Here is a 12,933-nt window from a genome sequence, read left to right as displayed (position 1 = left end):
GCCTGTAACTGCAGCTCCAGGGAATCCAACACCTCTGGCCTCTGTGGGTACAAACACACACGTGCACATACCCCTCCCCTCCCCCCCCACAAAATAAAATAAATTTTTCAAAAAAGGAGAAAGAATAATGAGATGGCTCAGTAGGTAAAGGCTTTTGTTGACAAGGCTCACAGCCCGAGTGTGATTTCTGAGACAGACATGATTGGGAGAGAGCTGGCTCCTACAATCTCTCCTCTGATCTCCGCACGCACGCGCACACACACACACACACACACACACACACACACGCATGCACACCACACAATAAGCAAACAAATAAGTGTAATTTTAATTTAAGGGGGTGCTAATCATCATAACTTCTTCATCAGGTCACATGAAGATCGAACGAATCCTTCTCAGGCATGTGACACTATGGCGACCATTTTTTAAAGTTTGGAATTGATGTCCATGATCCGTATCCACAACAGGTTTATTCAAACTGTGACTACTCAAAGTTTGGTCCACTGACCAGAAGAAGGGCATGGCGTTGGGGCTTGTTAGATGAGATTCCAGAAAGCAGGGAATGATGGCTCGCACCTGTAACCCTACCACTAAAGGCTCCTGAGGCAGGAGGATAGCCATGCAGTCCAGGCCTGGAGTTCAAGCTCTTCAGCTAGACAGCGGAAGTGCGACTCTTCCTCAAAAAGAAATTGGGGGGGCAAGGAAAGAAGGAAACGAGAAGGGAGAAAGGGAGGAAAAGGGAGAGGAAGGAAGGAAGAAAGAAAGGGAGGAAGGAAGGAAGGAAGGAAGGAAGGACGGAAAAATTCAGGGACTCGGTCCTGAGTGCGCTAAATCAGAATCTAAACTTCATCGGGCCCAGAGGAACTGGTCCAACAGAGGAGGACATACCCAGAAGCTAGGCAGATACTGAGCTTTCTGGGAAGGAGATCAACAGGGCAGGCTGGCTTCCAGACCCATGTCAATATGGGGACTTGACATGGGAAAACTGCCTCTGTTGGAGCCTAGCAAGATTCCTACACATCAACCTGGTGGCACAGCTTGGTACCTGGAGCAGCTACAGGGGCACGGTGATTGAGACCAGGCCCCCAGAGCCTGGGGGATGCTGTAAGGTCAAGTGGCGGCTTGCGGGAGTACCAGGTACTTAGGAGGTGATCCACCTGTTCCCGACTGGAGATAGCACGCAGGTGAGCCTTCCCGCTTCCACCATCCAGGTCCTCTGGAGGCTCTGGGGGTTCCTGTGACTCTGGAATTCCACCTGCTGGGTCCCGACGTAACCCAAAAGCTCTCAGCTCACTCTGCATGCTCGAAAAGAAGTGCAGCACACAGCGGTGCGCGAAGTCCCGCGCATGCTCACAGCACGTCTCATCAAAAAGCTTCTGTTCCAGGTCCACATAGTTGCTCCAGTATCTGCGCTGTAGAAAGACGGTCTGGTCGAAGCAGGGTCTCAGGCAGCGGGCTAGGAAGGCCACCACTATCAACAGCAAGGTAATGCTCCAGCCGATGGCCTGGAGAATGGGAAAGTGAGTCGCAGTGGGGCTCTAGTGGGGTACACTGTGTGCGCGTCAAAACCCCTCCCTTTCCCTCTATTCCTTATCACACCTATATGTTTTCCCATTCAGTCACCGTCCTGTCACCCATCCTCCGGATTCATCCATTTAACATCTCTCCACCCACTCATCCACCCCCTCCTCTCCTTCGGCTATATGTCCATCACTGTTCCATCTAGCCATTCTTCCATTCGTCATCCATTCCTCTTAGCCATTCACCTACCCTCCCGTCCGTTATGCCTCCATATTATTCTTTGTTCTGTTTGTGGCCCACTCACCGGCACATCAGTCACTTTGTCTTTGTACCCGTTCTCATGTATATTTCCCATCCAGCCTTGCAACTATGCTATATTTCGTGAGGCATTAAGCAGGGATTAGGGACAAGGGGGCCGTATTCTAGACCAACTGATGTGATGTGATTACCATTAATGAATAAAGAAACTGCCTTGGTCTGTCGATAGGGCAGCACTTAGGTAGGCGGGGAGGACTGGACTGAATGCTGGGAGAAAGAAGAGCATCAGGGAGACGCAATGGAGCTATTACCAAAGATAGACTTGCTGAAACTTTGCTGGTAGGCCACAACCTTGTGGTGATATACAGATAAATAGAAATAGGTTAAATTAAGATGTAAGAGTTAGCCAATAAGAAGCTAGAGCTAATGGGCCAAGCCGTGATTTAATTAATACAGTGTTTGTGTGATTATTTTGGTGCTGGGCAGCTGGGACAAACAAGCGGTTCCTTGAAACAACCAACGGTGAGGGAAACTGGAAGTCATTCTCTAATGCTGAAGCCCATGCCTGCCCGACTCCTTTCCACTTTCAAAACTGCAGTCTTTCCCAGATCCACAAACATGAAAATGCTTTTCACTTGTATTTGTGAGTCCCACCCTTTACACGGTTCCCTTATTTGGTCACACACAGGCTCCCCCACCAAACAAGTTGAGTATTTTCTGTATGAGAATCAGAAAAATGAAAAAACTTGATACGCCAGGCTCCCAACTTAAAACTTAGGATGCAAACGGGTCTGACTGCAAGCTCCATGCATTTTCTGCTGATCTTGGGAAAGCCTAGAATAATGAGCATCTTGAGTGCTGGTCCTTTCACCATACCGCAAGCCTGCATTTCCTCTGAGCCTAAACGCTCCCTCTACTCCAGAGCATAGGGCTCTCTGGAGTCGTGGAGATACTCCATGTGTAATGGGCTCATAAATGCTCTGTGACAGACACGGGCTAACACGGGCTTTGGTAATGGTGGTGGAACTGGGAGCCTGGGTGGAGGCGGGGCTGCGGATGCTTCAGCATAGTAGACAGTCTTCCCAGTAACAATCTAAGCAGCTGGCAAAGATCTCCATTGTAAGGAGAGAGAAGGACCAATGACGTGTATATCCATAAGTTTGCCCTGCCTCTTATAAATTACGTGACTTTAACCTCGGAAACTAAAAATCCTCAGCGCCTCCATCGCCTCATCTGAAACGTGGGATGCTAACAACTGCCTCCATCCCAAAGGGCTGTTCTGAGAGTTAAACAAACTGATGCACAGGAAATACTTACCACAGAACCTCATGTGGAAGTAGCCAATATTATATGATTATAACTATATGATTTCAACTAGTTATCTCTGGGCTGGGAGGCAGGGACGTCACTGTGCTCCTTTGCCGACCAGCTCCTGTAACTTTCTGGGGGGTCGGCACCCGGTACATGTTCTGGGCAAGTTGGTGTGGTCGTTTGAATAGAATTGGCCCCTACAAGCTCACAGGGAGTGGCACTATCAGGAGGTGTGGCTTTGTTGGAGTAGGTGTGGTCTTGTTGGAGGAAGTGTGTATTGTGGGGGAGGGCTTTGAGGTCTCATATATGCTCAAGATATCACCCAGTGTCTCAGACAACCACTTCCTGTTGCCTGCAAGATGTAGGACTCTCAGGCTGGAGAGATGGCTCAGAGGTTGAGAACACTGGCTGTTCTTCCAGAGGTCTTGAGTTCAATTCCCAGCCATCATATGGTGGCTCACCACCATCTATAATGAGACTTGGTGCTTTCTTCTGGCATGAAAGCATACATGCAGCCAGACCACTGTATACATAATATATATATTTTAAAGAGCTGCAGGACTCTCAGTTGCTTCTCCAGTAGCATGTCTGCCTGCACACTGCCATGCTCCCTGGCCGTGATGATAATGGACTGAACCCTGATGTGTAAGCCAGCTGCCCCAATTAAATGTTTTCATTTGTTTCATTTGTAAGAGTTGCCGTGCTCCTGGTGGCTCTTCATGGTAATAGGAACCCTAACTAAGTTGGTATCGATGGCCCCATGCTCATCCCTCAAAGGGAGTGGTCCCCATCCCCCCTACACCTTCTGCTCTTGGTTGTGGCTCCAGCAGTTAGGAGCATTCTCCGAAGCCATGTAGACCCGACTCAGATCTAACCTAAGCAAAACAGGACATCTGTCTTAAGGTAACTATTGCCGTGATGATACATAATGGCCAAAGTAACTTGGGAAGGAAAGGACTTGCTTTATACTTCTACATTGTAGTTCATCATTGAGGAAGTCAGGACAGAAACTCAAACAGAGAAGGATCCTGAAGGCAGGGGCTGATGCAGACGCCATGGAGGGGTGCTGCTTACTGACTTGCTCCCTATGGCTTGCTCAGCCTTTCTTATAGAAGCTAGGATCACTAAGCCAAGGGTAGAACCACCTACAATGGGCTAGGCCCTCCTCCATCAATAATTAATTAAGAAAAATACAGGCTTGTCTACAGCACATCTTATGAAGGTATTTTAATTGAGATTCCTTCCTCTCAGATGACTCTAGCTTGTGCCAAATTGATGTAAAACCAACCAGGACAGTATCTATGAGGGAATCAAGGTCTGGGCAGGACCCCACTTACCTGTGACAGGCACCGCAGGTATCGGGACACAGCCTTGCGTGCAGGGCTGTCTTTAACCATCTCATCCTCCTTACAGGGCACCTTGGCTAGGAAGAGCTGTACCTGGCTGGGGGTCATGTTGGCAAAATCCAGAAACTTCTCTGGGTCAACGGAGTTGCTGAAGGCACACACGAAACACTTCCCGTCGAGGAGGGCCAGCAGGATCCAGACCAGGGGTGCTGCTAGAGCTCGCTGCAGCACGGAGGAACACATGTACCTGAAAGCCAAGAAACACCACACAGCTAGAGCCAGGGAGAACTGGGCTCACAGCGTGGCCTCTTCCAAGCTGTGACAGTTTGGTTGGGGTCTCTCACTCATGTTCTGTCTCTCTCATATTCTCCCCCCACCCTACCTCTCTCAGCATGGCCTTATGGATCCTGATTTGGCCTTGAACTCTGTGTAGTAGATGAGGGTGACCTTTAGCTCCTGATCCTTCTGCCCCTCTTCCTGCATTCTGGGATTACAGGAGTTTGCCATCCCATCTGGTGGATGCAGCGCTGGGATTCAACCAAGGCCTTGGTGCATTCTAGGCAAGCCCTCCGTCAACTGATCTCCATGGTCAGCCCTTGGCCAAGGTTCTCAGCGTCTATGTGTCAAAGATTCAACGTCTGGGAAGCAGGGCTGCTGAAGGCACAGAGCCAGGGCTGAGGAAAGTGAACTTAGAGAAGCCTCCCCTGCAAGGCACTCAGCACAGTGGACCCTGACCCCAGCCGGGGGTTGAGGGGGGCATTAGGAACCGCTAAGCCTCACCAGCTGATCTGTATCCATGTGCCAGACCCTGAGGACATATGGCGACAACAGGTTAGGTTCTTGTCTCAAGAAGCTTCCCAGAAAGGAAATACGGCCTTTAAAGAAACAGTTGCCTCTTGCTGCGTGCACCAAACAAACAAAATTTTTTAATGCACGCGATGGGTTAGATGTGACCCAGGTAATTCTTGGAAACCCTGAATCATTCTTATGGTTACAGTAGTGGCCATGGAAAGGTGAAGAATGATAGGAACAAAAATACATATTTTCAGGATCTGCAAGACGGGTCAGCAGGTAGGGCCCCTTGCTAAGGTTGACTATCTGAGTTCAATCCCCAGAACCCATATGGTGGAAGGAAGACTCCCGAATACTGTCCTCTGACCTACACACACACACACACACACACACACACACACACACTATGTTTCCAGAGGGAAACTGAAAATGAGCACAACATCCTTAGCTGTCAATCACTATCTGGGGCAAGGGGGAGTATTCCTGAGAGCATCAACTGCCCTGGGTAGTAGAGAGGGGTGTGGGACCCTACCTGATGATGCCCAGGTCCTTCTTCCGATGTCCTGCTGGCCGGCGCCATTCCTCCACCATCACCACGGATTGCCTGTTGACCAAGAGACCACAGAGAAAGAGGGCCAGAGGAGGTGTGAGCAGCAGGCCCAGGCCATAGAGGGCATTGTAGCGCGCAAGGCAGGGGCAGTTGAAGTCGAAGGAGGAGTACATCTTGACTGTGACGGCAGCCAGCAGAAGGCAGATGCCATTCATCACGGACTCCGAGCTGGACTGTAGGTGCTGGAAGAGCATCCGGAACCTATCCATGACTGCGGCTGCGTGGACCCAGCAGCGGGAGGGATGCAGAGGCTTGGGCTCTCAGCGATGGGCCTGGGGTCCACAGGAGGATGTTTCTCTTTTTAGGCCCACAGTGGACAAAAGAAAAGGCTGCCTGCAGCCTCCAAATCTATGCCTCTTGCCAGGTGATTGCCACTCCCCCCTCCTGTGGGGTGTGTCATTTGTGACCAGTCAGACCGAAGTACCTCTAGGCAAATGGACCCTGTTTTCCCCTGACTACCTCCACAACCCCTTGTGCCTCTCTTCGGGGTTTGTATATTCAGGTAGACGTGGGTGGGGCTCCCTGGGGACAGGCAAATTCTGGGTGTGGTGAGACAAAGCAGAGATGGAGCAAAATTGTATTGTCTGATGAGGCCACAACCTGACAGCCCAGCCTGGGGACATTTCCTGTGTGCTTTTGGGGTGGATGGACACTGGAGGGGTATCAGCTCCTTCCCAGAGGCCTCCTAGAAGAGGAAGAACATAGAGGCCCACCTCAGGGTTTTCTCTGAGAAGGGCTATGACAGGCAAAGGCTTTCCAGGAGAGGGTACTACTTAAGCAAAGCCAGGATGAACCACACAGTTTTCTAACTTGTTTTCTGTCGCTGTGGTAAACACTGACAAATGGCAGCTCGGGGAGGACTGGGTTTATTTCAGCTTACAGGTCACAGTCTATTCTTGAGGAAAAGTCAGGGTAGGAACTCAAGAGAGAACTTGAAGACAGGCCCGTTTGCTATTCCACACAGCATTTCTTCTGACCAGGGAACTCACTTCATAGCCAAGGAAGCACAGCAGAAACCACGGAGGAATACTACTCCCTGGCTCACAGAGGTTTATGTTTAGCTAACTTTCTTATACAACCCAGGACCATCTGCGTGGGTAATGGTGCCACCCACAGTGGACTGGGCACTCTTACATCAATTCACAAGCAAAACAATCTCCTACAGATGTGCTCACAGACCAGTCTGATCTGGATAGTGTAATGAGTCTTTCTCTGTCCTACCAGCCAGCTCCTAAATAACAACACAGAGACTTATTAATTATGAAAGCCCGGCCTTAGCTTAGGCTTGTCCCACTAGCTCTTATAACTTAAGTGAACCTGCTTTTATTAATCTATGCTTTTCCATGTAGCCTTTTACCTTTCTTTCATTCTGTATGTCTGACTCCCTCCATGTCTAGTTGGCATCTCCTTTGCACCTCGATTCATCTCCTACTTCCTCTGTTTACCCAGAAATCCCACCTATATCTCCTGTCAGCTCTTTATTAAATCATTCACAGCAATATATATTCACACAGCGTACAAATATTCCACAACATTTCCCCCTTTTTGTCTAAATAAAAAGAAAAGGTTTTAACTCTAATACAGTAAAATTATATATAGCAAGAACAATTAATAAGTAAGAATTATATTTAAAATGTTCAGTTCATTTGTGTTGGCAAATTTGGAGAAATTATTTTATTATTTATCATATCTTGGTGAGCCAAAAGTTTTTACCTAATTTACTTTCTATCCTAACTTGTATTATCAACCCAAACTATCTTTTTAGGCTTTAAATTGTTCTCTTAGGTAAACAACTTAAGTTTTTATATTTCTCAACATTATAAACTTTATATCTTTTATGTAAGTTTTTTTTCTGAATTTGGTAGCAAGGAAAACTGTATAACTATCTAGTCTTTAACATCATTAAAGACCCAAGAAGCATATAATATCACCTGGTTAAACAGAAAGTGCAGAACAAGCAACTTTCAAAACTAAGAAATGTCAGACATCTGGCTTTCTGGACAATCACCCAAGGTTTCTCTGTAATGTTGGGGCATTCATCTCCATCTTTAGCCTACAGGCCTAGAATATCTGACATTTTGTGAAGCAGGAACTTCAAAGGACTGTCATGCCCTGCCTTGGCAAAGCTTGGCAGTCACCGCCTTTTGTGTCCTGCCTGTTCAATTTGGACAGCATACTGTTAACAGTTGAGGCAAGGGCAGTTTCTTGCCCAAATGGCTAGCATTGCCACAAGGAAAATAAAATCCATATGGAGGTTCTTTACTGCTCACCATCTTTTTTTTTTGAAGTAAATTGGTGCTGTCAGGAGCAAATGTGTCTCTCTGTCATGTAAAGCCTTGTGTTATTAAAACATCTTAAATGTCATATTCTGTAGGTCTCTGAGGTGTTTAAAGATCATCTGTCTATCTAGGATATATCTCTATTTGATCTTGAAAACATATAAGTGACTAACAACTAATGTATTTCTTAATTATATATTACATTTTTAAATGAGCTGCACAGATACAATACCTTAAACAAAAGTATATATATATGTATATATATATATACATATATATATATATATATATATATACAACGAAATAACCTTAAATTGGTATCAATATATAAAAATGCTTACCAATCTAAAGTATTTGAGACTAGTAGGTTTTTTTTAGTTTAAAAGTAGATGCAAGAATCTACTCTTTGATCTTATCATTTCTATATCTTCCTTTTTTCCTTTCAGAATGAGATCTAATCTAATTTCCTTTGCTTAGTTTTCTCCCTGACCATGACCAAAAAACTTGTAACCAACCCCTCAAACAATAATAAACACCCATAATCCACTGAACGACCACTCTACCTTTTTGGAATTTGGGTGTCATATTCTTAAAATTACTTCCTGATGTCTGGGAAAGATGGTATCCTTGGGGGATCCTGAGAAAATTAAGAAAATGGGCAAGTCCTGGGAGAGCTAGCTGTATCATTTATTGCTCAGTCTTTGTGTAGTGGGAAGGTGCAGGTTTAACTGGAGTCCTGGTGAGACGAGTGTGTGAGGCTGTACCAGCTCCTCTAGCAGCTTTGAAGCTGTCCTGGTGCAGAATTTTGAGGAAAACTGCAGCAGAAGCATTCTGAGAGGCTGGATCAGCTGGGCTAACTTATCTTTATTGTTGTCTGATCCTTTTGTTTTGAAAACATACAAACTTTTTTTTTAATTCTCTTATTTTTATTTTATATGTGTTGGTATTTTGTCATGGGCGCCAAGTCCCCTGAAACTGGAGTTACAGACAGTTGTGAGCTGCCATGTGGGTGATGGGAATTGAATCTATGTCCTCTGAAAAACCAATCAGTACTCTTAGCCACTGATTTATCTCTCCATCCCCAAAACATACACCTTTTTTGTTGTTTTGTTTTTTTCAAGACAGGTTTCTCTGTAGCTTTGGAGCCTGTCCTGGAACTAGCTCTTGTAGACCAGGCTGGCCTTGAACTCACAGAGATTCACCTGCCTCTGCCTCCTGAGTGCTGGGATTAAAGGTGTGTGCCACCACCACCTGGCTACACAGACTTTTAAAGGTAACATATATATCTGTATCTATACAAGTAAGGAAAGTGTAGTGTGTATAAGTCAGCTAAAGATGATTTTCTGTTTTATGTTTGAGCAGGTAAAAGACATATGTCAACTTTATAAGTCTGTTTGAACTGCATAACCAAACCTCTATCCATGCCACATGAAAGGATGGCATGTAATAATAAGTCATGAGGACTCTGTAGCCAACAAGATCTATCATGCCTCATCCAGTCTCACAGCTGTTCCCATGCAGAGGGATCAGCATACACACCACCTGTCCTGCAGGCTTTCCTGGCTTCTTCCCTCATGTCTGCAGCCAGGATCCTCAGGAGGTCTCCTCTGGTCAAATCTGACGTTATTAAGTTTGAGGGAATCCATAGCTTTTCATTTTCTGTGGAAACAAAAGGACCACCTCGCCCCCAATGCAATACATTTCCTGACTTCCATGTTGAAGTCAAGACCTCTCTAAAGTATACAGACTTAATTTCTGTGGCCCTTTTATAATCCAAAATCTCTCAGAAGCTGCCTTTTTTTTTTTTTTTTTTTTTTGGTTTTTCGAGACAGGGTCTCTCTGTAGCTTTGTAGCCTGTCCTGGAACTAGCTCTTGTAGACCAGGCTGGAAGCTGCCATTTTCTGTCATTAGTGTTTTAAAAATTAAAAATTCACAAAGCACCATAAAAGATTCAAACTCTCTGTGTTATAATAGTTTTAATCATTATATGACTTATTTTGAATATTACTTTACTCTTTCTTTAAAGACTTTATATTTTTAAACTATTTTTATGACTGTCTATATCCATTTTCTTTTTTTTCTTTAGCACCTAAGCACCCTTTTAAGTATATTGTACCCTTTTAGAGGTTTTTCGTTTGTGTCTTGGTTTCTGTGTGTCTGCAGCCACACGCTTGTAGCCTTTCCTAGATGTGTTGTTCTGTCATTGAGGCTCTGATCTCCTTTAGTTCGTCCCTGACTCTGTCCTCGCTCCTCCTGAAACTTGACTGGTACTTACCTCTCATCTGGTCCCGGGAAGCAATGAGCAGGCTATAGGTGATTTTGGTTTCTCTCCATCTCTGCCTCTCTCGTCTCTTACTCTCTCTTTCCATCTTCCCAACTGTTCCGTGGGTGAATATGCCTCTCTGACTCTTGTGCTTCTCTCTGTGTCTCTCCCTCTCTGGGTGCTAAGCCACCTTCTATTGCTCCTTCCTAGCATCCTTGACACTCTGCCATGTGTGAGGGAACTCACAGATCTGCAAAAGGAATTTTGTGTGAGTCATTTGAGTCTATAGTTTAAGACAGACCATCTCAAAATTGTCCCGCAAATTAATAACTATTCATACACTAAATAGCGAAATCTGGGTCTTGTTTATTAACTGTTGCTATTTTTTTTCTTAAAATGTTTTTAGGTGTTTGGCCTATACACATTTGTATATTTATGCAAATGCCAAAAGATAGTTTGGAACAGAATTGTTTGCTGTGTGTGTGTGTGTGTGTGTGTGTGTGTGTGTGTGTGTGTGCGCGCGCGTGCGTTGGGAACCAAACCCCGGTCCTCTGTAAGAACAGTAAGTGCTCTTAACTGCTGAGGCCTCATCTCTCCAGGCTCCACTTTTGATTTTCTGACACTGTGTCTCACTGGTGGCCCAAAATGGCCTGCAATCCATGGCAGACCTCTTTCCTTCACCTCTTGAGTGCTGGGATCACAGGTGTTTATTACCATGCCTAGTTATGATTATTTTGCACAAGATGCTTATTAGTCCTACCTCTCTGAGATAGAATTCGCGGTTACGAAAAGGCCAGGTGAGGCCTTGGAGGCCAGCAAGAGTGACAATAAACAAAGGGGTCAGATCAGAGGAGCATGCCTTCTAATGTAACCTAGAGCAACTTCTGTGACATTAAAAAGATGGACACACATGCCCACACATATGCATGTGCATAAGTACTCACCTAAACACAATGATTGTTTAATTATTTATTTAAAAGCTCCTGCTGTGCCATGCATGTGGAAGTGAGAGGATGTTTGGCAGTTGATTCTCACCTTCAGCTGTGGGTTCTGGGGGCTGAACTCAAGTTGTCAGACTTACACTGCAAACACTTTTATACACTTAGCTATCTTGTTGACCCGACATTTGTCATGTTTTCCAGTGGAGAGTAACCTCAGGGAGCCTATATGTCATGCTTAAGGTCACAGCCTGGTGGGATGGACCCAGGGAGGGAACTGGGAACTCCCTATACCTCTCAGCCTTGCTTGTCTGTTAGGTTGTGATCCTTCTGCCTCAACCTCCTGAGTGCTGGGATTATGGGCACACACCATCCTGCCAGTCCTGGAGTTATTACTGAGGGCCTGTTAGGAAATGGTTGTCTCCATCTGATCCAGGTATGGTGGCAAACTCCTACAATCCTGACACTTGGGGAGCAAGCGGGGGAGGATTGTCACAACTTGGAGATGGGTCTGGACTGTAGAGCAAGTTGCAGGCCCAAGTTTGATACTTTGTCTCAACCAAAACCTAAACCAAAACAAAGCAGAAACAACTCAGTGTACATGTGTTCATAGTGTCTATTCAGAAGTGTCTGTGTGATTGTGTCACTACTGGTGACAGGATCACTGGTGACTCCTGGTGAGAACAATCACACTCTCCCGAGGCTTCTTTATAATCTTTCTTTCAGAGGAAAGGCATTGACGGTTTGGAGGGCTACTGTTTCCTTCTCATGTCTAGCAGAGGAGCAGGCTCACTGTCACCAGGTTACCTGGTTCTCTGCCACCTCTGGGTCAGAGGCTATTCAGAGCCGAGTGGTGCCAAGAGCGAATGGATATCAATGAAAGGGGTTACCTAACCAGTAGCACAGGACCAGCTGGCTGACCGGTCGGGAACAACTTGAGATAAACCTTATTCCATTCTTTTTTATAGGAGCCCACTCTAGAGTCCAGGCCAGCCTGGAACTCACTGTGCACTTCCTGCAGCCTCTCAAGTGCGAGATTATAGGCATTTGTCCCTATACCCAAACTCCATTCTTCATACCAAAATAAATTCAATGTCTCGAAGTTCTAAACATGAAATTAAAATGATAACATCAGACAAGAAGATGTAGGTCAGTGTCCGAATCAGAGCCTAGGCCTCTGTGAACAGCCCTCAGGATCTTCAGAGAAAGACTTGTAAACTAGAACTTGTGGTCGGGTGTGGACGGACGTGAATGCCTGTACTTCCAGTATTTGGGAGACAGAGGCAGGAGGATTATCCATTCAAGGTCAGCCAGGTTGAAGAACCAGTTTCAGGATAACCTGGGCCACACAGTGAGACAGTGTCTCCAGTAAATGTTAAAAAAAACAAAAAAAAAATGAAGAGTCAAAATAAACAGCGTGAGGATTATGTGAGCACACACCACACAAAGGCTTGTGTGCATTAACTGGCAGCAGGTTCATCTGAGTTGTTACAGAAGACGTGAATAGCCCTTCAGAAAAACAGACAAAGTGAGCTGGGGTGTAGCTCAGGTGCCAGAGTGCTTGCTTAGGACACAAAGCCCTGTGTTTGATTCCTAGGGCCACAGAACCTGGGTG

The 12,933-nt window shown here is 45.8% G+C and overlaps 1 protein-coding gene across 1 annotated transcript; it reads right to left on the bottom strand.

Moving 5' to 3' along the window:
• Positions 1-310: 310 nt before the first annotated feature.
• Calhm3 (calcium homeostasis modulator 3) lies at positions 311-6,993 on the bottom strand. Its single transcript, XM_048438996.3, has 3 exons — positions 5,761-6,993; positions 4,428-4,683; positions 311-1,505 (listed from the first exon to the last, which is right to left on the bottom strand). The coding sequence occupies exons 1-3, from the start codon at positions 6,045-6,047 to the stop codon at positions 1,014-1,016; spliced, it is 1,035 nt and encodes a 344-aa protein (XP_048294953.2). The 5' UTR covers positions 6,048-6,993; the 3' UTR covers positions 311-1,013.
• Between the last annotated feature and the right edge of the window lie 5,940 nt (positions 6,994-12,933).

Source organism: Myodes glareolus, chromosome 7 (genome assembly GCF_982192425.1).
Source record: "Myodes glareolus chromosome 7, mMyoGla1.1, whole genome shotgun sequence".
Taxonomy (NCBI): domain Eukaryota; kingdom Metazoa; phylum Chordata; class Mammalia; order Rodentia; family Cricetidae; genus Myodes; species Myodes glareolus.
The sequence above is the reverse complement of the archived record's forward strand: the minus strand, read 5'-3'. Positions and strand labels throughout refer to the sequence as shown.

Bases quoted from the DNA above. Each gene is read 5' to 3' on its own strand.
- Calhm3 (XM_048438996.3), bottom strand. From the start codon at position 6,047: ATGGATAGGTTCCGGATGCTCTTCCAGCACCTACAGTCCAGCTCGGAG. The intron at 4,684-5,760 runs GTAGGGTCCCAC...CTTGGCTTTCAG, and splicing joins AAGGACCTGGGCATCATCAG to GTACATGTGTTCCTCCGTGC. The intron at 1,506-4,427 runs GTAAGTGGGGTC...CCCATTCTCCAG, and splicing joins ACCTGCGGTGCCTGTCACAG to GCCATCGGCTGGAGCATTAC.